Genomic DNA, 21,085 nt, shown 5'->3' with positions numbered 1-21,085 from the left:
TTTTTGAAACAGGAGCTCTGAAAGGTGATTTTTTTTTTAAATTCCGTTTTTCCAATTCACGCATCCACGCATGTGGAAGTTTTACTTCCATCCATGTTGGAAGATTGAGATCCTCTGCACTACAGACCCTCTGAAGAGGACTGTTCTTCTCCTCTTCATGCAGTCACTTCCATAGATGAAGGCAAGGGTTAGGTCACTTCTGTTTGCTCTCCACTTAAACAGATCCCAGATCAGCGCACCTGTAGTAGAAAACATTGTGTTGCTGCTGACGACATTAGAATGTTTTTATTTCTCTATTTATCTGTTAGAAATGTGCTGCGATTAATAAATCACAAGATTAAATTGTGTTGATGACATTAATGTGTTTATTTTTCGTGTTTTACGGCGTTTGTTGTGACGTAACGACATTGCAGCACCGGCCGCCACTTTACGGCAGAGCGTGTTGCTGGAGGTCAGGCGCATGACGAGAAGAGGAGCTGGCTAAAGCGGAAAAACTAGTTTTCGATTCGAAAATCCACAAGCACGATAAAATTCGCTTTGTTGGGACGCCGTCTGTTGGTGACGGTGACTCCAGCAGCTCGTCATCGATTAGTTTGGCTTAAACTGTGCGTGTTGCGACATTTAGCTAGCGCTTGCTAACGTTCGCTCGGCTAGCATCTCCTCCAGCCTCCAGTTCGATCTTTCACAGCGATGGACAACAGCTCGCAGGGGTCGGGGGGGGTTAAAGGAGGTCTCGGGGGTCTTTTTGGTGGCGGTGTTCCTGAATACTCCAACACAGAGCTGGCTGGAGTCCCATGTAAGTGTCATGTAATGTCACAGCTATGTTAGCTGCTAACATAGCTTCAGCGAACAGAGATGCTATGCTGACTGCATCAACAGCTGGACTGTTGTATGTAACCCTAACCCTATATGTGTGTAATATTGGATATGTAATTTGGTTTCAGTGACTGGAATGAGTCCTCTGTCTCCGTACCTCAACGTCGACCCTCGTTACCTGATTCAGGTAAGCTAAAGTAGAATTTGAGGAGTTTTATTTGCACCAAGTCAGATGTTTTCTGTATTTTTGGCTCTCAACAAGTTGTTTTGGTTTGTTTTAGGACACAGATGAGTTCATTCTACCTACAGGGGCCAACAAAACTAGAGGAAGGTTTGAACTGGCTTTCTTTACCATCGGAGGCTCCTGTATGACCGGTAAGAAGAAGAACCTCCTTAAACTGGACAATATAATAATAATAATAATAATAATAATATTAATTCATGATCATGTCCTCCTGTATGAGAGACACCAACCTCTGGAGGCTGTTGTTTTAATTTTATTTATTTATAGCAGCTGTAACAAGTAGGGATAGACTTTGTGTCCTGTAGTGAACCTGAAGCGAAGCAGGTTCACTACAGGACAATACAAGTAGTATTAGAAACTCTTTCTGTTCTCTTCTTGAACTTCCTGTTCTGTGTCCTTGTTTTGTCCACAGGAGCTGCACTGGGAGCTGTAAATGGGCTCAGGATGGGGCTGAAGGAAACCAGAGACATGGCATGGTCCAAACCACGTAACGTCCAGTAAGTTCAGCTGACCAAGGCAGTTTTACAGTTAATATCACATTTGGGTCTAAATGCTTTCTTTGTCCAGGATTCTGAACATGGTGACCAGGCAGGGGGCTTCTTGGGCCAACTCTCTGGGCTCTGTAGGTAAGACTATGATGTACCATAAGAACATCAGCTAACGCTGCACTGGAAGCCATCATTGAACAGAGATTTACATATTTAAATGTGTAATATTGGAGAGCTTTTATGACTTTGTGTTGATTTTGTCAGATGTACCCATTTTTCCTCCTACATGAAACTGTGCTGCCTTTTCTCTGCCGTCGTTGCAGCTCTGTTGTACAGTGCTTTCGGCGTGGCGATAGAGAAAGCCAGAGGAGCAGAAGACGACATCAACACCGTGGCTGCAGGGACCTTAACGGGGATGCTTTTTAAATCCGGCAGTACGTGTTTTTCCTTTCCTGTCTGACACCAAGGCTACGTTCAGACTGCAGGGCTTAATGCTCAATTCCGATTTTTTTGTGAAATCCGATTTTTTTGCGAGTTCGTTCACATTTCCAATTAAATGCGACTTGTATGTGATCTCCTGTGTGAACCTCACAAGACCCAAAAGGTTCCCGCATGCGCATAAGAGGACACAACGACGACACGCAGAGAGCGTGTTCAGTGTTTACGGAAGTAAGCATGGACGCTAACAGCAGAGCATGTCTGGCCATTTTAATGTCGCAGCCAGGAGTGGTGGATAGTGATGTGAGAGGCTTCACAAATGCCGACTTCATTCAGAGTTTTAGAATGACAAGGGCGACCTTCACCTACATATGTGAGCGCCTCTTTTTAATACACACGTCTTCAGCAGCCCGAAGACGTGTTTTGCTTGAACGCAGAATAGTTACGTTTGTCGTGTACCAATGACGTATAGGTCGGACAAATGTGACCTGGCCGTTCAGACTGAAGCCGCGTGGCAAAAGATCCGATACGTATCGGAATTAGGACCACATGTCCAAGTGGCCTGGGTCGCATTTGAAAAAACGGATCTGTGTCGTTCAGACTGTCCTGAAAAGATTAGATACAGGCCGCATAGGGGCAAAAAAATCTGATTTGGGTCACTTGAGCCTGCAGTGTGAACGTAGCCCAAGGCGCTGCCTCTGTGTGGTTCTGATTTTCTGGTATTTCCTGATGTGGTTGATGATTAGTTTGAAGATACCATGAAGAGGTTTTCTCAATTCTGGTTCTTTCTTGCTGAAATATGCTGACTTAATGAGCACTGTGAATTCTGAATTAGCTGTTAAGTCTGACATTGTGACATCTTAAATATTAGATTTTTTTTGTAATGGGCTGCAGCTAAGAGTTATTTCCATTAATTATTGGTCCAATATTTTTTATTTCTTAATTAAGTTTTGATAATTAATATTGATAACTGGTCGTAACAGTTTATGAGAGTATAAACGAGAGTGTAAGAATGTCAAAGATATTGACTTTACAGCGACATAAAATAGGAAAAACCCCACAAATTCTTCCAAAAGACAAACGGAAACAGGAAACTGATTGTAGTGTGATTCACTTTCTGTGTTTTTTATTAGTATTGTGCTGGCTAAATGCTTTGTGAGCATTCCCTAACATACAGAATGTAGCATGATGAATGAGCAGATACTGGGATTATTAGTTTTTTGTGTTTTTATTTTGACCTTGTGCAGTAGCTTGAGCTCTAACCGTCTGTTAGTTTGGCTGGTAGAAGTAAATTGTAAACCGTCAGTATGCTAACCATCCCCATGGTTGCGGTGCATGTTGAGCTGTACTTTCTTCAATTGTCTTTCTTTTCTCAGGTGGATTAAAGGGTGTAGCTCGTGGAGGTCTGGTCGGTTTGGCCTTGTCTGGTGCCTACGCTCTCTACAACAACTGGGACCACCTGACCGGCTCCTCGTCCTCCCGGCTCTACTAAAACCCTCCCACTCATTAGGGCAGAAATGTGGAGGACACAGTCTTTAACCACAGCGCTAACAGGGATTAGACTCTGGTCAAATGCAGTGTGCTTTAAGAACACACACACACTGCATTTGACCTGGTCTCAGTTAGTTATCTCAGTTATCTCCAATCTCTCTATGGCCGCCCTCCAAGAGCCTTCTGGGAATTAAGAGATGTGTCTGAAATAATAAGTTGTGAAAATGCGGACTAAATTCCCCTGGACACCCACACCGTCCTCTGACTTGCCACGATGTTTGGGTTAAAGGAACCAATCTGTGAGACGACTTCTGGTGAAACAGACACCAGATCCATTCTGATTTTGGACTGAAAGACTCTTCTGTAATAGCAGAGCAGCTGAGACCTGCAAACACAGAACCAAGCCTTCTGTTCTTGTATTTATTGAAGCATATCTGCTGCAGTGGGTTCTGTTCTGTTAGAAATCACTGTAAAGCTGGACCTTCATGCTGTTTGTGTCTCCGTCAAACCCACTGTAATATAAACCAATAAACTTGGAAACATTCACTGAGATTTTGCGTTTAACCGTTTTTTTTGCGCCATGCAGATTTAATGCAAAAGGAGATGAATGAGGCGGTGAATTTATTGTTAGAAAACAGTCGTTGCACATTCAGAACATGTATGAAGTGGTGAAGATGTCTGTAGAACAGGAACCAGCTGTAGCTGAGAGACTTTCAAACTGTTTAACAAAGCAGAGCTTATTCTCTGAGGTTTAATGCAGGAAGAAGTCCCTGATGCGTGTCGCCTCGATCCAGGGAATGTAGGCGGCGGTGCGGGTGAAAACACTGGGTTTGTTCTCCACGGTGCAGCCGATGGGGCCGAAGCTCACCACACCATGCACCTCCCAGCGGTCCCGACCCAGCTGGCACAGCAGAGGACCACCAGAGTCACCCTGCAGGAGGATGGAGAAGAAAACTGGTAAGAAGGGTTAGGGTTTGGGCCAACCCTACACAAATTTATTCATGATGCTAACACTGATTCCTGTCTTCCTACCTGGCATGCTGCAGGCGGGTCCTCGGTGTCTCTGAACCCGGCACAGATCATAGAGTCTCGGACCCGGTCGCCCCAGAACTTCTTCTGCCGGCAGGTTTTGAAGTCAATGATGGGCAGACGGGCTTGATTCAGAGCTTCTGCCAGGGACACGTTCTCCTTCCCACCTGAAATGTGTTGAAGGACGACATTTGATCTGCAGTTAAGGTATCCAACACTAACCTTGCCAGCAAGTTGATTTCTCGCGATATTTGTGAGTTCACAAATCTCTCAAGAAACCATCTTGCTCCGCTCCGCATTCACTGTTCGTACAGAGCCAAGTTGGCACGGGCCAATCACGCAGCAGTATTCGTGTGTGGGGCGGGATATCCGGGTGTGAAGACGACACCAAGCGCCAGTAGATCAAAACAAACACGGCAACGGAGGACAACGATCGTGTAGATGCTGCTATTAAGTCAGTTTTAGCTGAATCTCCTATCGCTGCTTTGAAGGAAGAACAACGAGAGGCGCTTTGCGCATTTCTGGATGGTAAAGATGTTTGTGCTTTTTTACCTACGGGGTTTGGTCAGAGTTTAATCTACCAATTGGCTCCGCTCGTTGTGAAGATCCCGCGATTGGCTAAAAACAAACCTGTCAGAGGCGGGACATACTGTTGCATTGTCCAATCCGTGCCTCTTTCCTCCGAACGGATTTACATGGAGCGGTCCCAGATTGATATTGTGGAGTACTATCAAGTACTACACAATTATTAATCTGGCTATTGCCAAGTTAATCCAACACGTTTACATGTCAGAATAATACGGTGCAGATTGGACCTCTCTAGAACTCTCTAGCCGAGACACGGCGCAAGAAAAAAACGGATGGTTCTGGCAGTTTTAAAAAAGTATTAAAAGTGCAAATGCAGTTCAGCAGAAGGAGGGACTGGGTCCTGATAGATCAACAGCGAACACTTTGGTTGTTGACTTTTTAGCCACATTAGTTTTACCAGTGAAAAAACTTTAATCACATTATTTCATTTTGCCTTCATGTCCACTTTGTGATCATCCAGTAAAGCACTTAACATCCAGAAAGCCGATTTTAAAAAATAAAATAAAAAAACTAGTGCTGTCAAATGATTCAAGTTTTTAATCTGATTAATCACAATTAAATATCATACATTTTTAATATTGATTAAAAATGGATTGATCAATGTTTTCAATCAATACCGTGCTTGCATGAGCAAACAGACTCAAGAATGAAAGGAACATATACATATATAGACCTGATCAAAATCTTAAGACCAGTTGAAAAATTGCTAGAATTTACCTTTTGCACATTTGGTTCTTAATGAGGTTTAAGTAGAGCTACAATATGCAAAAGCAAGAAGGGGGAGTGTGACAAAAAGCACTTTGAAAAAGTAATTTATTTAAAAGAACAAGTAAACTGAAATAGGCTGTTTATCAGCTGATCAAAAGTTTAAGACCATCGCTCAAAAAATTACAAGAAACTCTCCAAACCAGAACCAAAAATTTTCTCAGTAGGACTCAGTAATGAGTAGCTCCACCGTTCTTGTTAATCACTTCAAAAATTCTTTTGGGCATGCTTGATGCGAGTGTTTCCAGGAAGCTTTTGGGAACATTGCTCCAAGTGGTGAAGATGGCTTCATGAAGGGCATCAACTGTCTGGAACTGATGGTCATTTTTATGAACTTCCCTTGGGCCATCCCCAAATGTTCTCTATGGGATTTAAATCAGGGAAACATGCGGGATGGTCCAAAAGAGTGATGTTATTCTCCCTGAAGAAGTCCGTGGTCAAGCGAGCATTGTGAACTGCAGCGTTGTCCTGTTGAAAAACCCAGCTGTTACCACCCAGACGAGGACCCTCAGTCATGAGGGATGCCCGCTGCAACATCTGCACGTAACCAGCCGCCGTTTGACGACCCTGCACCACCTGAAGCTCCAGTGTTCCACTGAATGAAAAAGCACCCAGCTCATGATGGACCCTCTCCACTGTGCCGGGTAGAAAACATCTCAGGTGGGATCTCCTTGTCATGCCAGTAACGTTGGAAGCCATCTGGACCGTCAAGGTTATGTTTTTTCTCATCAGAGAATGAAACTTTTTTCCACCTTTCAATGTCCCATGTTTGATGCTCCCTGGCAAAGTCTAAATGGGCAGTTTTGTTGCGTTGAAGGAGACGAGGCCTTTGAATTCATTTTTTGTTTTAGAATCCCTTTTCCCGCAGATGCTGTCTGATGGTTATTGCGCTGCAGTCGGCAACAGTAAGGGCCTTAATTTGGGTCGAGGACCGCAATGAGTCTTGACGGACAGCCAGTCAGATCCTCCAGCTCAGCGCAGGTGTAATTTTTTGGGACTACCACTTGACTTTTTTTGTTCCATAATGCTCAGGAACTTTCAAAAAATTTTAGAATGACCGTCTTACTGCGTCCAACCTCAGCAGCAATGGCACGCTGTGAGAGGCCTGCTTATGCAGCTGCACGATCCGACCACGTTCAAGAAGAGAAAGCTTCTTAGCTTTAGCCATCAGGATGGCATGACCGTGTGAATGGCTGACAGAAAATGAGAGTTTTGAGCAGATTTTGAGCAGTTTAAGACCACAGGCTATCTGTGGTCTTAAACTTTTGATCAGCTGATAAACAGCCTATTTCAGTTTACTTGTTGTTTTCAATAAATTACTTTTTCAAAGTGCTTTTTGTCACACTCCCCCTTCTTGCTTTTGCATATTGTAGCTCTACTTAAAACCTCATTAAAGGCATTAGAGGAGATTCAGTTTCCTACGACTTTGAACGTAGCATGCGCACATACAACACGGTCTCACGGGGATTCGTGAAACTGTTACGTAAATTTTTTGTTTCTTTTTCGTGCGCACCAACACGATTTCGTCATGTTTTTCGTGCCGCTCACCACGAAATGTTTTTCGTGTTGCTCACAACGAAACCCGCTGTGGTAATCACAGCTGAAAGTGGTTTATACCAGCGGATTCATGACGATCTAAGCTGTCCATCGGCGTATACTGCTTGTGTGATCGCGTTTGCGGCCGCCGGACATTCTTTAAATTCCTATGCAAATTGGTAAGTGTACCACCGGGTTATGGTTAGGGTTATGGTTAGGGTTATGGTTAGGGACGATGTCATGCAAAATATAGCGTTGGATTCGCCATGGTTTTACATTAAAAATATAATACACACATTCGTTTGAAATACGTTCTGGGTGGCACGAAAAGTCCGCCGTTTAAAATACATTGGTGCGCATTTCGTGGTGAGCGGCACGAAAAACATGACGAAATCGTGTTGGTGCGCACGAAACCGAAACAAAAATTTACGTAACAGTTTCACGAATCCTCGTGAGATCGGGCTGGCACATACAACCTCTCCCTCACCCCCCTCTAACCTCCCCCCTCTTAACATTTACGAAGAAACGCCCCCCTCCAGAAACTTGCGTAGGACTCATGAAGTTGCCTACAGCCGCAGTATAATACAATAATACATTTTACCTGTCCAGAAGGAATTTAGCAACCAAGGCATTTGTCTTTAGGTCCATTTGTTGCTTGAGCTGACGCCATCGCCCAAATAACTCGCCAATAATCACTTTTGTTTTTGCATTCACGCGTTCCAGTTGTCTTTTATTTTCTCTGGCCTCAAAAAATGACTTTATTTTACGGCTGGGTCCCCCTGGATCTTTATCTGCCATTATGTAAAAAAAGATGAGCAAAACAAGTCGCCAGCTAACTACAAAGCTATACCAAAGCAACACATGCAGAAAACACGTAAGTCCAAGGCGTACGTAATCTACGTAACTAGGCCTGAGCCGGAAGATTTTTGATTGACAGGAAAGGGAGCAAACCAAACGCCTCGGTCTGAGCGCTTTGATTGGCTGATGTTTTTCAGGTCCTGTCATGTCCACAGTTATTTTTTTAAATTTTTTATTCTTTTAGAAACCATACATACAAGTCCACTAAAGGTCAGTATATTCATTTCATGTGAATCAGACAAATTAAACCAAAAAAAATCCTCCATAATGCCTTTAAGATCCAAATGTGCAAAAGGTAAATTCTAGCAAACCGACAATTCAGAAAAGCGTGTTACCTTGCTGACAAGGTAAACAAGGTTTAAAGAAGTTAACAGTTTCATATAGTATATATCGACAAAATGAACTTTATACAGCTATGTAAATTCTAGCAATTTTTCAACTGGTCTTAAGATTTTGATCAGGTCTGTATGTGTGTATGTATATGTCAGGGTAGAGACTGCGATTTGGTAGAGTTGGAGTTTCTACCAGTAGAGATTGCGATTGGAGTCTCTACCAGTAGAGTTTGCGATTGTAATCTCTACCAGTAGAAACTCCAATCCTACCAGTAGAGATGGAACTTTAAATCTGACCCTTGCCCTGACCCCTGACCCTAACCTTAACTAACCCTGACTTTTAAATCTGACCCTTGCCCTGACCCCTGACCCTAACCTTAACTAACCCTGACCTTTAAATCTGACCCCTGCCCTGACCCTAACCTTAAAAGTCTAACCTTAGCCCTGACAAATCTCTACTGGTAGGATTGGAGTTTCTACTGGTAGAGATTACAATCGCAAACTCTACTGGTAGAGACTCCAATCGCAATCTCTACTGGTAGAAACTCCAATTCTACTGGTAGAGATTGCGATCGCAGTCTCTACTGGTAGAAACTCCAATTCTACTGGTAGAGATTGCGATCGCAGTCTCTACTGGTAGAAACTCCAACTCTACCAAATCGCAGTCTCTACCCTGACATATATATATATATATATACACACATTTCCCACCAGATGGCCATCGTGATGTTTAGCGTCTTCCATTTCCAGTGTCTTGGTTCTGTTTCTATCTGATCAACGACCCATTTGTGCTACGTTAAGTCTACTTGGACAAACTGCCTAAAATACGTTTCAAGAGACATTTCAGGATTTTTGGGTAGTTCTGTGCTGCAGATGGTTGAATTATGTTGAATAATCAGATTAAGCCGCATTAATGCGGCAATTTCAACAGCCCTAAAAAAATCAAAAGCATATAAAAGTGTTCCTGTTGATGCGTCCCCTTAGACCAGACTGAATATCTGTGTATCTGTTAACTACAACTGGTGGCACAAAGTCAGTATCCTACTGACTTTGTGCCACCAGCTGTAGTTAACAGATACACAGATATTCAGTAAAATGTCCCAGCAATGACAAACTCAAATATTTTGCCCTCAAAGTTTTGCTGGTCTGATTTGAAGCAACTTTTTTGCCTGAATCTTTTTTTTTTTTTTAATTTGTGAACCTAAACAAAACACAGAGCTAGAAAACCTTCTTTTCGAGCCACATGTTGATGCTGTGGATTTAAATCAAATCAAACAGTAAAGTATGATGAGTACAGACATATAGCAGGTCGGCGCTATTAAACATTATCCTACCCCTTTTCAGACATTATTTTAGGTTTTGGATTGTGTTTATTGATTTGTTTTTCATTTTATGTATATTTTTTTGTCCTTTGGCTTTATTAAATTGTGACATGTCTGAAATAAATCAAGTGAATCAATTAACATATTCACTCATACCTGTATGATTTAAATTATGACCTCTCTTTGCTTACATTGCTCTAGTATTTAGCTGTAAATGCCACCACTGTCGGTTCCCATAGTTCCCTGCTAACATGCTAACGGTTCCTCCACTCACCCCGGGTGTCTCCCCAGCCCGTCACCCAGCAGTAGTGTCCCGGTTTCAGACTGGTCTGCTTGCGCGGCAGGCAGGCGTAGCGGATGAAGTTTGAAGGGATGATGTCTGTGGCGGCCTTCACCAGGGCGATGTCGTAGTCCAGCTCGCTGTGAGTCGGATAGCGGAAGTTCTCATGTCTGTAGATCCTCTTCACCGGGAAAATCCTCTCCGCCGTCTCCGAACGCTTCAGCTGGTGTTTCCCCAGGACGATCCTCCAGCTCCCAGCATCCTCGGCTTTTCCCCTGGAGAGAGGAGGAGATCAAATACAGTTACGAACAATCAAATCAAGTCACAAACATCAAATTAGAAAGTAGAAATCCACTGAGAGAGCGCAGTACTCCGCCAAGGTTGCTAATTCCCCCATATGCTATTGCCAGAAATGCAGCATCTTTTTTATTAGTGTTAAGCAACATGAAATCGATATGCCCTTACTCGTTGTGTTTTGAGGCATGCTTTTATTCTGAAGGATGTGTGCACCGATACGCAGAAGTGAAGTATTCTGTTAGTGCCGGAAAATTGTGATGTGTCGTTTGGCGGTCTATGCTGATGAAGGTTTTAAATGTTCCACGAAGAAGCCTGGAATTAATTCCTCAGCAATTAGTTATTGATGATCAGAAATCGCAGCAGCATAGAATGTCCATTTATGTACCCACAAACACAGTGAGCTAAGCACAGGCTCTGAGTACAGGCGTGTGTTCATGTACAGATACCGGATCACGTGACCTAAATATGTAGCGGGCGGCGGGAACTGATGGCACTCAGAAACACCCCCACAGTTTAATCAGCTGTTCCTTGGATCATTTCTGATGGATAAGTCCTGATAAGTCCTCAGACGTGGATTTGTAGCAGGATCACAATCAGCTGATGTAGTGTTCACTGGTTGTCATGGTTACAGTGACGCCGTGCTGCTATCTGGCAACGATACAGAAATCTTTAATCAATCCATGGATCCAGACTATAAGCTGCATCACTGCCAGAATCTGATCACTTGGTCCTTGTTTCATTTCTGACCTTCCCTGAAAAATTCATCCCAAATGTTGGTCTGTTTTAGAGGAATGTTGCTGACAGACAGACAGACGATTGTGCACCGATCGTCACATAACTCCCTGGTGTTCCATAATTAATTTGACGCTTAACCTCTTCAGCCCGGTAGAAATCCTGGCAGTAAAAGTAGTAAAACAGGACAACTGTGTTTACTTTCAATTGTTGATCAAAGTTTATACTGTAATGGTCACAAAATAAGCTCGGATGTGCATTTTAGTGCAAACGTTAGTATTTACAGATGATTTTAAACCTTGATGGTGTGAGGTTTAGGTTTTTCTTTTCTTTCACACCATCTTTGGCATAGTGTTATCCTCTGTCAAATGGGGGGGAAATCAGGTGAAGATAGAAATTTCACATTTCTCCTCTGGTTTATTCCAATTTACTCAGGCATAGTGACAGACACAACATTTTTTACACCAGGAATACATTCTCTGAAGTCCCTAGATGTCCAAAGGACACCAAGAACATACATATGAACTTTTTTATAGTGGAGTAATTCTTCATTTACTTTGGGTATGTCTTTTTAGGCGTTTTTTTCTGAAAATATGGCCAGGGCTTAAGAGGTTAATGAAGGGTGTTCTTACTTCTGGAAGCAGTGAGCTGCAGTAAGGACCCAGTTCTTGTGGATCAGAGTTCCTCCACAGACGTGAATGTAATGTTTGCTTCCCCGAGGACGAACCTGTGAGAGACGACCAGAAACCTCCTCAGTAGTGGAATACTAAAGTCAGGCTAGATTAAGATGAACTTAGAACAGTAGAACTTATGTACTTCTATTTATGTCAGTAGAAGTACAAATGTAGTAATAAAGATAATAAAATCCTTGATAATCAACACAAGGATGGGTTTTAAAAACAGATTTAGAAGAAGTCAGTGATGGCAGTGTTGTTGCATTGAAGGCAGCGGTACTGTACGCAACGGTGAGTTCGAAATCTTGACTTTAGATCAGCCCGAAGGACTGAAGCTGTGCCGGCTCATATGGAGTCAATATTTCTGATTTGTAGGTTTGGGCCCAGACTCAGAAGAGCTTTAAAGTTGTTATCGATAAAATCAATCAACCTGGCATCGGGTTATGTTCCGAGCAGCTCCCTGCTGGTGGAGGGATGCCAGGAATGGGTGGTGTGGTGCTGCTGTTTTGTAAGTTTATAGATTTTTTTTTTGCAGTGTACCTATAGGTTGAAAAATAATTATTTCATGTATTTACAAAGTGGTAAATTATAAATTGCTTAAGAAATACCGGTTACAAAAATCACTTGGATGGTTAGGGAGGACTTTGATAACTGGTTTAACGTCTTCAGCGATAAACTGGTTATCAAAGTCCACCACGTGCAGGCGTTTGAATCCAAAATGTGAGAATTGTCTGCTGTTCTCTGGTTATCATTGACATTTAATGGCCTCTTTCTGTATTTACACCAAAAAATTTGGGGTCATCCAGATAATTCCGTGAACACTTTTATCCATGTGCTAACATAACTGCACAAGGGGTTTCTAATCATCAGTTTGTCTGACACAGAAGTGATGTTTGTCTGATACATCTGATATCCCATTAAAAATCAGCCCTTTACAACATTAACAATGTCTAGACTTATGATTAATGTTGTTTTCTTTCTTTCAAAAATAATGATGTTTCCAAGTGACCCCAGACTTCTTCCAATCCTAACCCTAACCCAATGAGTTTTAGCCTTCAGCTCAGGTCATCTAGAGTTCAGCTAGGGTTCAGCTAATGTGAATGATCCACCTACATAAACTACGTATTCAACTGCATACTAACACTGATTTACCTGCAGAGACACCTGCCAGGGCCAAGAGTGAGGTCTGGCCTCATTTCCAGAAACAATCCTCTCGGCCATGTTGGGCTTGAAGTGGGCCATCCCACAGTCCTTGGGCCAGTCTGGAAGGAGAGGAACACCACATGTAAGTACAGAGAGCTCACATTCAAGAGATGAACTGGAGGTGTGCTAACCCTCACCCAGGTGGAGGACTTTGTGCTGCTGCGGCTGCTGCCGTCCAGGTGTCAGAGTGTATGCAGCTGCAGGCAGCGACGCCTCATTCAGCAGCAGCAACAGAGACAGTACTGTACTAGCACTATTCGCTAGAGGAGGAGGTCCTGGTACAGCCATCGTCTTCCACAGAATCACCGGCCGGCCAACATCCAAGGCTATTTATACCGGCCACATGTACAGGTACACATACAGTACACACTGCGACACACAACAGCACACCTCCAGGGACAAAGACCCGCTCGCAACAAAGGCCGAGCGCTGGATAGTTCTCCTGTAGCTTTGACTTTCCAGTGCAGCTGAGAAAAGGGGATTTCGGGGAAGTGCCATCAGCACTTTCACATACATATAGTTTGCTCACCAACATGCACACAAGACAAAGGCAGCGGTACTGTACGCAAACAAACATCCCATCATGAGTCATGGCGCTGTCATCCTGACCTCAAAGCGACCTTCATCTCAGATCTGCACCACAGGTCGTCCTCACAGGAAACATTCATTCAGATATTATTCAGATATTATTATCAGATATTATTATTCACAGCTGAGAGATCGATTAGGAAGTAACTGGACATTACAGTCTGCTGTAAAAAAGTGTGCCACAAAAACCACGTTACAGACAGTAGAAAATGGCAGCATTCCAAAACTAAAATAGCAGCAAATGCCTGTAAAACGAGCAGGAAGCTGGTGATTACCAGATTTAAATATAGTGAAATTGTAATTTTACCATCACATAATCTGAAAGAAAAAATTCCTATTTGTAAAAATGTTTATGAGAACATTACATACAGTTTTGACCTGTGTTTCTTAAGTTGTATTTTATTTTTTATATTCAAAAAGTAAATTACTGCATTTCTTTTCCTGTCATTTCACTCAATTTTTTATGTAATTTGACAAAACAGAAAAAAATCTGTACAACATCAAAAAATTACCATAAAAAACAACAAAAATTCAGCAATGTGCCAGAAAACGTACGTTAAAAAAATGATGGAATTCTAAAACACTGAGTTACAACAACTAGTTGTTACCTGGGGGGTAATAAAAATAAAAAATAATGACTGTGTGAAATATTTTATTTTTTTAACAGTGTACACACAAGCCCAAAGACGTGTTTTGGAAAAATGTTCACATCATGAAGTTTGTCTTTGGTCCAGTTTTTCAGCCTCGTAGCATCGTGAACTAAACCCTTCACGGGGTTCCCACTGAAAATTGAAAACTAAATTCCAGGACTTTTCCAGGATATTCCAGGATAAAAATCATCCAATTTCCAGGACTTTCAACGGAATTTCTGAAACAATTTTCTCATACAAACTAATCTTTCTGGCCTCCTCCACCCCTTACAGCCAGCCGATTCCACCCACTTTATTATACCATACAGTCTACCTGTGTTAGATAACAACATTAAAGTGTCAGGTAAAGTACCAACTACAAAAATTCAGCAAAATTATTGTGCACACTACTAGGCTATAGATGCTATTTCAGCAGAACAGAAAGCAGACCACCACCTTAAGGGAACATTTCTACAACTACGTAACAATGCACCAATCTTTCCAGAGTCATGGCCACATAAAATTGTACGATATTATTATAGTCTACTAATATATGTAATGTAATAGCCTACTAATATACATTATGTAACATAATACAAAGTAAATAATGGGACATTCATAATCAGTAACTGCACATAGAATTCATCTTTTGATCTTTCTTGAAAATAGTCACTCCAGTGATTTCAGTTTCTGCTTGAGATCCTCTAGTTTCTTTTCCAGTTTCAGATTTTCATCTGCAAACCCAGACATGCATCTACAATGCTAACAGGCGAGACATAATTGCTTGTCAACTTCATAGATCTGCCACCTATATATAAGTACAAATAACTTGTAATTATGAAATGGCATTCCAGTTTGCTTCCCACAAGAAAGCATATCATGCTTAATGCAATTTTAGTTTAACATACATATTTCTAATTCCAACTTCAGGATGAAAACTTTGCCAATCATGTCCCTTTTGCTTCTTTTCTTTTTTGTTTAAATCGCTCACCTCTGAAAAGCCTGAGAAGTTCAGGCAAGCTAAAAATTAATGATGCCTCACCTGATATACAGTGCCTTGTGAAAGTATTCGGCCCCCTTGAACTTTTCAACCTTTCGCCACATTTCAGGCTTCAAACATAAAGATATAAAATTTTAATTTTCTTTTCAAGAATCAACAACAAGTGGAACACAATCGTGAAGTGGAACGAAATTTATTGGATATTTTATACTTTTTAACAAATAAAAACCTGAAAAGTGGGGCGTGCAATATTATTGGGCCCCCTTGCATTAATACTTTGTAGCGCCACCTTTTGCTGCAATTACAGCTGCAAGTCTCTTGGGGTATGTCTCTATCAGTTTTGCACATGGAGAGACTGAAATTCTTGCCCATTCTTCCTTGCAAAACAGCTGGAGCTCAGTGAGGTTGGATGGAGAGCGTTTGTGAACAGCAGTCTTCAGCTCTGCCCACAGATTCTGGATTGGATTCAGGTCTGGACTTTGACTTGGCCATTCTAACACCTGGATACGTTTATTTGTGAACCATTCCATTGTAGATTTGGCTTTATGTTTTGGATCATTGTCCTGTTGGAAGATAAATCTCCGTCCCAGTCTCAGGTCTTTTGCAGACTCCAACAGGTTTTCTTCCAGAATGCTCCTGTATTTGGCTCCATTCATCTTCCCATCAATTTTAACCATCTTCCCTGTCCCTGCTGAAGAAAAGCAGGCCCAAACCATGAGGCTGCCACCACCATGTTTGACAGTGGGGATGGTGTGTTCAGGGTGATGAGCTGTGTTGCTTTTACCCCAAACATATGGTTTTGCATTGTGGCCAAAAAGTTGGATTTTGTTTTCATCTGACCAGAGCACCTTCTTCCACATGTTTGCTGTGTCTCCCAGGTGGCTTGTGGCAAACTTCAAACCAGACTTTTTATGGATATCTTTGAGAAATGGCTTTCTTCTTGCCACTCTTCCATAAAGGCCAGATTTGTGCAGTGTACGACTGATTGTTGTCCTATGGACAGACTCTCCCACCTCAGCTGTAGATCTCTGCAGTTCATCCAGAGTGATCATGGGCCTCTTGGCTGCATCTCTGATCAGTCTTCTCCTTGTTGGAGGTGAAAGTTTAGAGGGACGGCCGGGTCTTGGTAGATTTGCGGTGGTCTGATACTCCTTCCATTTCAATATGATTGCTTGCACAGCGCTCCTTGAGATGTTTAAAGCTTGGGAAATCTTTTTGTATCCAAATCCGGCTTTAAACTTCTCCACAACAGTATCTGGGACCTGCCTGGTGTGTTCCTTGGTCTTCATGATGCTCTCTGCACTTTAAACAGAACCCTGAGACTATCACAGAGCAGGTGCATTTATACGGAGACTTGATTACACACAGGTGGATTCTATTTATCATCATCAGTCATTTAGGACAACATTGGATCATTCAGAGATCCTCACTGAACTTCTGGAGCGAGTTTGCTGCACTGAAAGTAAAGGGGCTGCACTGTATGTACCACCACCACCGCAGACAGTGCAGTGGGATGACAAGCAGCCACTGTATTGCCTATAGATGTGTGAAAATTAGCTCTGGAGGCAAGGGATGCCAAACCCTTTCAGCATTCCAGCTTTTCTAAACTACATACAGTTACTACACTAAACCAAAGACACAAACAAGGTTACATTTACAGGTATGAAAAGAAGTGCACTACATAGGAGAGTCCACTGCATAATGTAATACAAAGATTAGAAACTGGAAGCCTGACAATAGCCATGTGATAGGTGCAGACACGACACACTGTAGAATATTGAGCACAACCAACATCCATGCAACACTGAATTCAAGGACTTTCAATGACTTTTTTAGCTGATAATCCTAATTCCAGGACCACCTGATTTGTGGCAGTATTTCAGGACTTTTCCAGGACTTTCCAGGATCACTTTTTTTCCAGGCTTTCCAGAATTTTCAAGGACCGTGGGAACCCTGCCTTCACCTCATCATGACTCTGGAAAATTTGGTCCAGACTACAACAGAAAATCTGTCACTCGGTTAGTAAGCATGATCGGTGGATATGTAAAGTCTGTTACCTTATTTCATTTTCCTGCTACTTTTGACTATTTGATAAACAAAATATGGATTACATTTCAAAAACAAAACCCTAATAACAAACACGGTTAAAAATATTACTGCGTTTTCTTGGGTGTTCCCATTATCTGTCCGAGTCCTACATCAGACGATAAATCCTGAGGACTTTTCTTTTAGTGCCACCATGAAGTTTATATTCATTTGCAAGTTTATTGGTTCAGACTGGTGGGTCCAGACTTTACATTGCACATTTTAAAACTACCTAATTTGACCAAAGTGCTGTAAATGTTTCAAGACTGGTAACTAGCCATGTCTGATAATATCGGCCTGATCAATGTAGTATTGGTCAATATCATTTTCTCACAGCTGAGAAAATCAGCTGCCTATCATAAAATAATGCCTGGATTTCGCCGGCATTTACCGACTCACAGAGGAAGGGAGAGTGTGAACTGTTGTTTGAGCCAATTTTTTTTTAAAAAGAAGGCATTTTTCCATAAATTAAGTAGTTTTCTTATTTTGCACAGATAATGTTTGCATCTGAGAATGCATCCAATGGGGCGTCACAGTAAAATGAGGCACGATGTGTTAATTCCACCACAGGAGATATGTGATGTTATCTGCATCTTGCCTGGGGACCAGACAGCTTTTATATTGTGTATTACAAATACACATAAAGTCAGTCTGGAACTGCTCCATTGAACCAAATCTAGCCCAGAGGCAGGACTACCGCTCACAGCTTGAATTGGAGAGAGCCAATCAACGTAACACATGTGTGACGCAATCACTAAGCGACTTAACAATTGCCTTTCCGCCATGATGTTTTGTAGTTTTAACAGCTTCCTTCGCCGTACAGGGGTCCTGAGGAAAATCTAAGCTCTCCCTTTCAACAGTGGAGGGCAGCATTACGCATTCTATCATACAGCCTGCCGGAATTAAAAATGCATCCTTTTTAAAAAGAAAAGCTTTAAGAGCTGCTTCTTATTGAGGTTTTAAGGACAAATTCAGCCCGTGCAAAACAGAGGAAAGCGCACGAGAGAAACCTCGCTCTGTTGCGGTCGCATCGTTATCTCCCGCCTCTGGTGCTCTGATTGGTTCGGTCTGATCTGCTCGGAGCTTGGAAACTTGTCAAAATGTGTCAATGGAGGAGGGCTAGACCGTATTCCCATATATCCCTTATAACGGGAATACAGTCTAGCTAAGCTAGGCTAATCTGCATCTGGCATGGATTTCAGTCCACAGATATCCGTATCGGCTAGTGGTTAGCACTTTTGCCTCGCAGCAAGAAGATCCCCGGTTCAAATCCCGGCCTGGGATCTTTCTGCATGGAGTTTGCATGTTCTCCCTGTGCATGCGTGGGTTTTCTCCGGGTACTCTGGCTTCCTCCCACAGTCCAAAAATGAGGTTAATTTGAATTGATAACTCAGCTACTTGTGAATGTGTGTCTGTATATGTAGCCCTGTGACAGACTGGTGACCTGTCCAGGGTGTCCCCTGCCTTCACCCAAGTCAGCTGGGATAGACTCCAGCACCCCCCCATGACCCCTCACTAGGGTCATGGGGGGGTCATCCATCCTATAGAGAATGGATGGATGGAGATATCGGTATCGGCTGAAATTGAGAGTTGAACGATATCTGCCTATCAGCTATTGTTAAAAAATCCAATATGGGACATCCCTGCTGGTAACAGCAAAAAGCAAGACAGAAAACATGGTAAAAACCTGAAAACCAATAGTTATATAAAACACTAATAAACAAGACAAACAGAACAACAACTCCTAGGATCAAATTTTAGAATAAAATATAGATAAAATTTTAAGACAACCAAGAGCAACTGGAAGAAAACATTTATGTGTTGTCCGATAAGAACTCGATATCATAACTTCACATCTCGTCCTTTGTCAGGTCAAGATTTTAATTTGTCCAGTATTTTTTAATATCAGAAACAAAGAGTGCATTGTGTTTAGTGGTAAATATAGTAAATAATAATAATAATAATTGTTATTGCTGCCGTTAGCATGTGAAACCTGAAAGAGAACATGTTTAGTGCAGCTTCAGACGGTGATCTGCTGACATGGATCTAGATTCTTAGATTTGCTTTTAAACTGTAAAATGTGTCGCTCAGTTGGTAAACACTGTATTTTAGTGGTTAAGAGTATAAAAGATGTCTTTAGAGGTAAAAAAATTATCAGCGGTTGCATAGGTTTTGGTCTCTATAGCTAGTGTTTACCATTGAAATATTGAGAAACCTCAATAAGGCAGAGCTGTTTGTCTGTAGTCAGATCATACAAACAAAAACAACAACAGTCACATGCAGCCGTGATGCCATAGTACCAACTGAAAGTGCTGACAGTGCTTTTCAACTGCTATGCTGATTTTTCTAAATGAAATCCAGTTGGCTTCCAATTATTGCCATTTCATTTGCCCCGTATGACCGGAAATTGGAAATAAATAAATGAAAACTAACCGTCCCGCTCCCTCTACACACATCTGTTGAAATATGACAACAATAACTGCAGTGGAAGCCACTAGTGGGCCGATCTTTTTAACCGTGGTGAATGAGAGAGAATGTGCCCGCTCATCTGAATGGCAGCGACTGAATAACTCACCGCTGGTTCACCAAGTTTACACACAGATGAAAATTAACTGTTAATTGCTGACTGCACACAGTAAAAATGATGTAGTAGGGTTAGTAATACACTGAGAAGGCTAAGCCCAGTCTCCTCTCTCTCCTACAGCATATCTGACAGATAATGGCAGATATGCTGAAATAATACAGAAATACATGCCAGATGCAGGATCTCCCATTTGACAGCACTTTGAGGATTCCAGTACAACAGTAAAACCACCAGTACAACAATGTAGTGTATAATTCAGACTTGCATTTGTAGTTTCAATGTAGCGACGTATTGTTGTTAAATTTAATGATTTTAAATGCTGCTTATTATTTTAAGCAGTATTTCTGCTTGCCCTATGTTACTGTTGTAGTTGGTCAAAGTGTAGCTAATTTTAATCCTTTTGTTTAGTTGTTTTTCATCTGTACCAACATAATGTTTGATAAGATGATCATATTTTAGCTTTAGTCCCATCCAGAGTATATCTTGGTCACAATTCGTTGCCAAAGACTTTCATGGGACCCGTGCAAGCAGCAGTGACAAAACTGCAGTTCCTTAAATGTCCACTTTAGGCTGCCTCCAAAAGTGAGACAGTCCCCACAGACGTACTGCCTAACCTTTCTGTTTATAGTCTGCTACCAATGAATGATAATAAAAATAATGGATTAGATTTATATAGCGATTTTCTAGGCACTCAGAGCGCTTCACAATGAATTCATCATTATTCATTCACTCACACATTCTCACTCTGGTGGTGGTAAGCTACATTTGTATCCACAGCTGCCCTGGGGCAGACTGACGGAAGCGTGGCTGTTAATCCGCGCCTACGGCCCCTCCGACCATCACCAACATTCACACACATTCATACACCAGTGTGAGAGCAGCACTGGAGGCAAGGCGGGAAAAGTGTCTTGCCCAAGAACACAACAGCACATGACTAGGCGAGAGCGGGAATCGAACCACCGACCCTTCGATCATTGGTCTCTATAGAGGTGGTTTCCCTGTTCATTAAAACTGCACAAGTCATACATTTTTATATAAATCAACTGGGTAGGGTTGATGGGTGCTAGCTGTCAGTTGAATCAGTCTCAGTCTAGTCCCTAGCTCTT

At 42.0% G+C, this 21,085-nt stretch overlaps 2 protein-coding genes across 2 annotated transcripts; one reads left to right on the top strand and one right to left on the bottom strand.

Annotated features, from left to right (window-relative positions):
• The first annotated feature begins 409 nt into the window (after positions 1-409).
• timm23a (translocase of inner mitochondrial membrane 23 homolog a (yeast)) lies at positions 410-4,029 on the top strand. The gene is made up of 7 exons (XM_022206280.2): positions 410-796; positions 945-1,003; positions 1,098-1,191; positions 1,473-1,557; positions 1,628-1,686; positions 1,872-1,982; positions 3,363-4,029. The coding sequence occupies exons 1-7, from the start codon at positions 691-693 to the stop codon at positions 3,476-3,478; spliced, it is 630 nt and encodes a 209-aa protein (XP_022061972.1). The 5' UTR covers positions 410-690; the 3' UTR covers positions 3,479-4,029.
• Positions 4,030-4,117: 88 nt separating this feature from the next.
• Positions 4,118-13,576, bottom strand: zgc:112285 (uncharacterized protein LOC561476 homolog). The gene is made up of 6 exons (XM_051940001.1): positions 13,231-13,576; positions 13,043-13,152; positions 11,849-11,943; positions 10,182-10,462; positions 4,510-4,673; positions 4,118-4,408 (listed from the first exon to the last, which is right to left on the bottom strand). Exons 1-6 carry the CDS (start codon positions 13,379-13,381, stop codon positions 4,229-4,231), a joined length of 981 nt encoding a protein of 326 aa, XP_051795961.1. The 5' UTR covers positions 13,382-13,576; the 3' UTR covers positions 4,118-4,228.
• Positions 13,577-21,085: the final 7,509 nt, after the last annotated feature.

The sequence above is a fragment of the Acanthochromis polyacanthus genome, chromosome 19 (assembly GCF_021347895.1).
Source record: "Acanthochromis polyacanthus isolate Apoly-LR-REF ecotype Palm Island chromosome 19, KAUST_Apoly_ChrSc, whole genome shotgun sequence".
Lineage (NCBI taxonomy): Eukaryota > Metazoa > Chordata > Actinopteri > Pomacentridae > Acanthochromis > Acanthochromis polyacanthus.
The sequence above is the reverse complement of the archived record's forward strand: the minus strand, read 5'-3'. Positions and strand labels throughout refer to the sequence as shown.

Bases quoted from the DNA above. Each gene is read 5' to 3' on its own strand.
- timm23a (XM_022206280.2), top strand. From the start codon at position 691: ATGGACAACAGCTCGCAGGGGTCGGGGGGGGTTAAAGGAGGTCTCGGG. The intron at 1,192-1,472 runs GTAAGAAGAAGA...TTTTGTCCACAG, and splicing joins CGGAGGCTCCTGTATGACCG to GAGCTGCACTGGGAGCTGTA. The intron at 1,687-1,871 runs GTAAGACTATGA...CCGTCGTTGCAG, and splicing joins CAACTCTCTGGGCTCTGTAG to CTCTGTTGTACAGTGCTTTC.
- zgc:112285 (XM_051940001.1), bottom strand. From the start codon at position 13,381: ATGGCTGTACCAGGACCTCCTCCTCTAGCGAATAGTGCTAGTACAGTA. The intron at 11,944-13,042 runs GTAAATCAGTGT...CGTCTCTCACAG, and splicing joins CCTGGCAGGTGTCTCTGCAG to GTTCGTCCTCGGGGAAGCAA. The intron at 4,409-4,509 runs GTAGGAAGACAG...ATCCTCCTGCAG, and splicing joins ACCCGCCTGCAGCATGCCAG to GGTGACTCTGGTGGTCCTCT.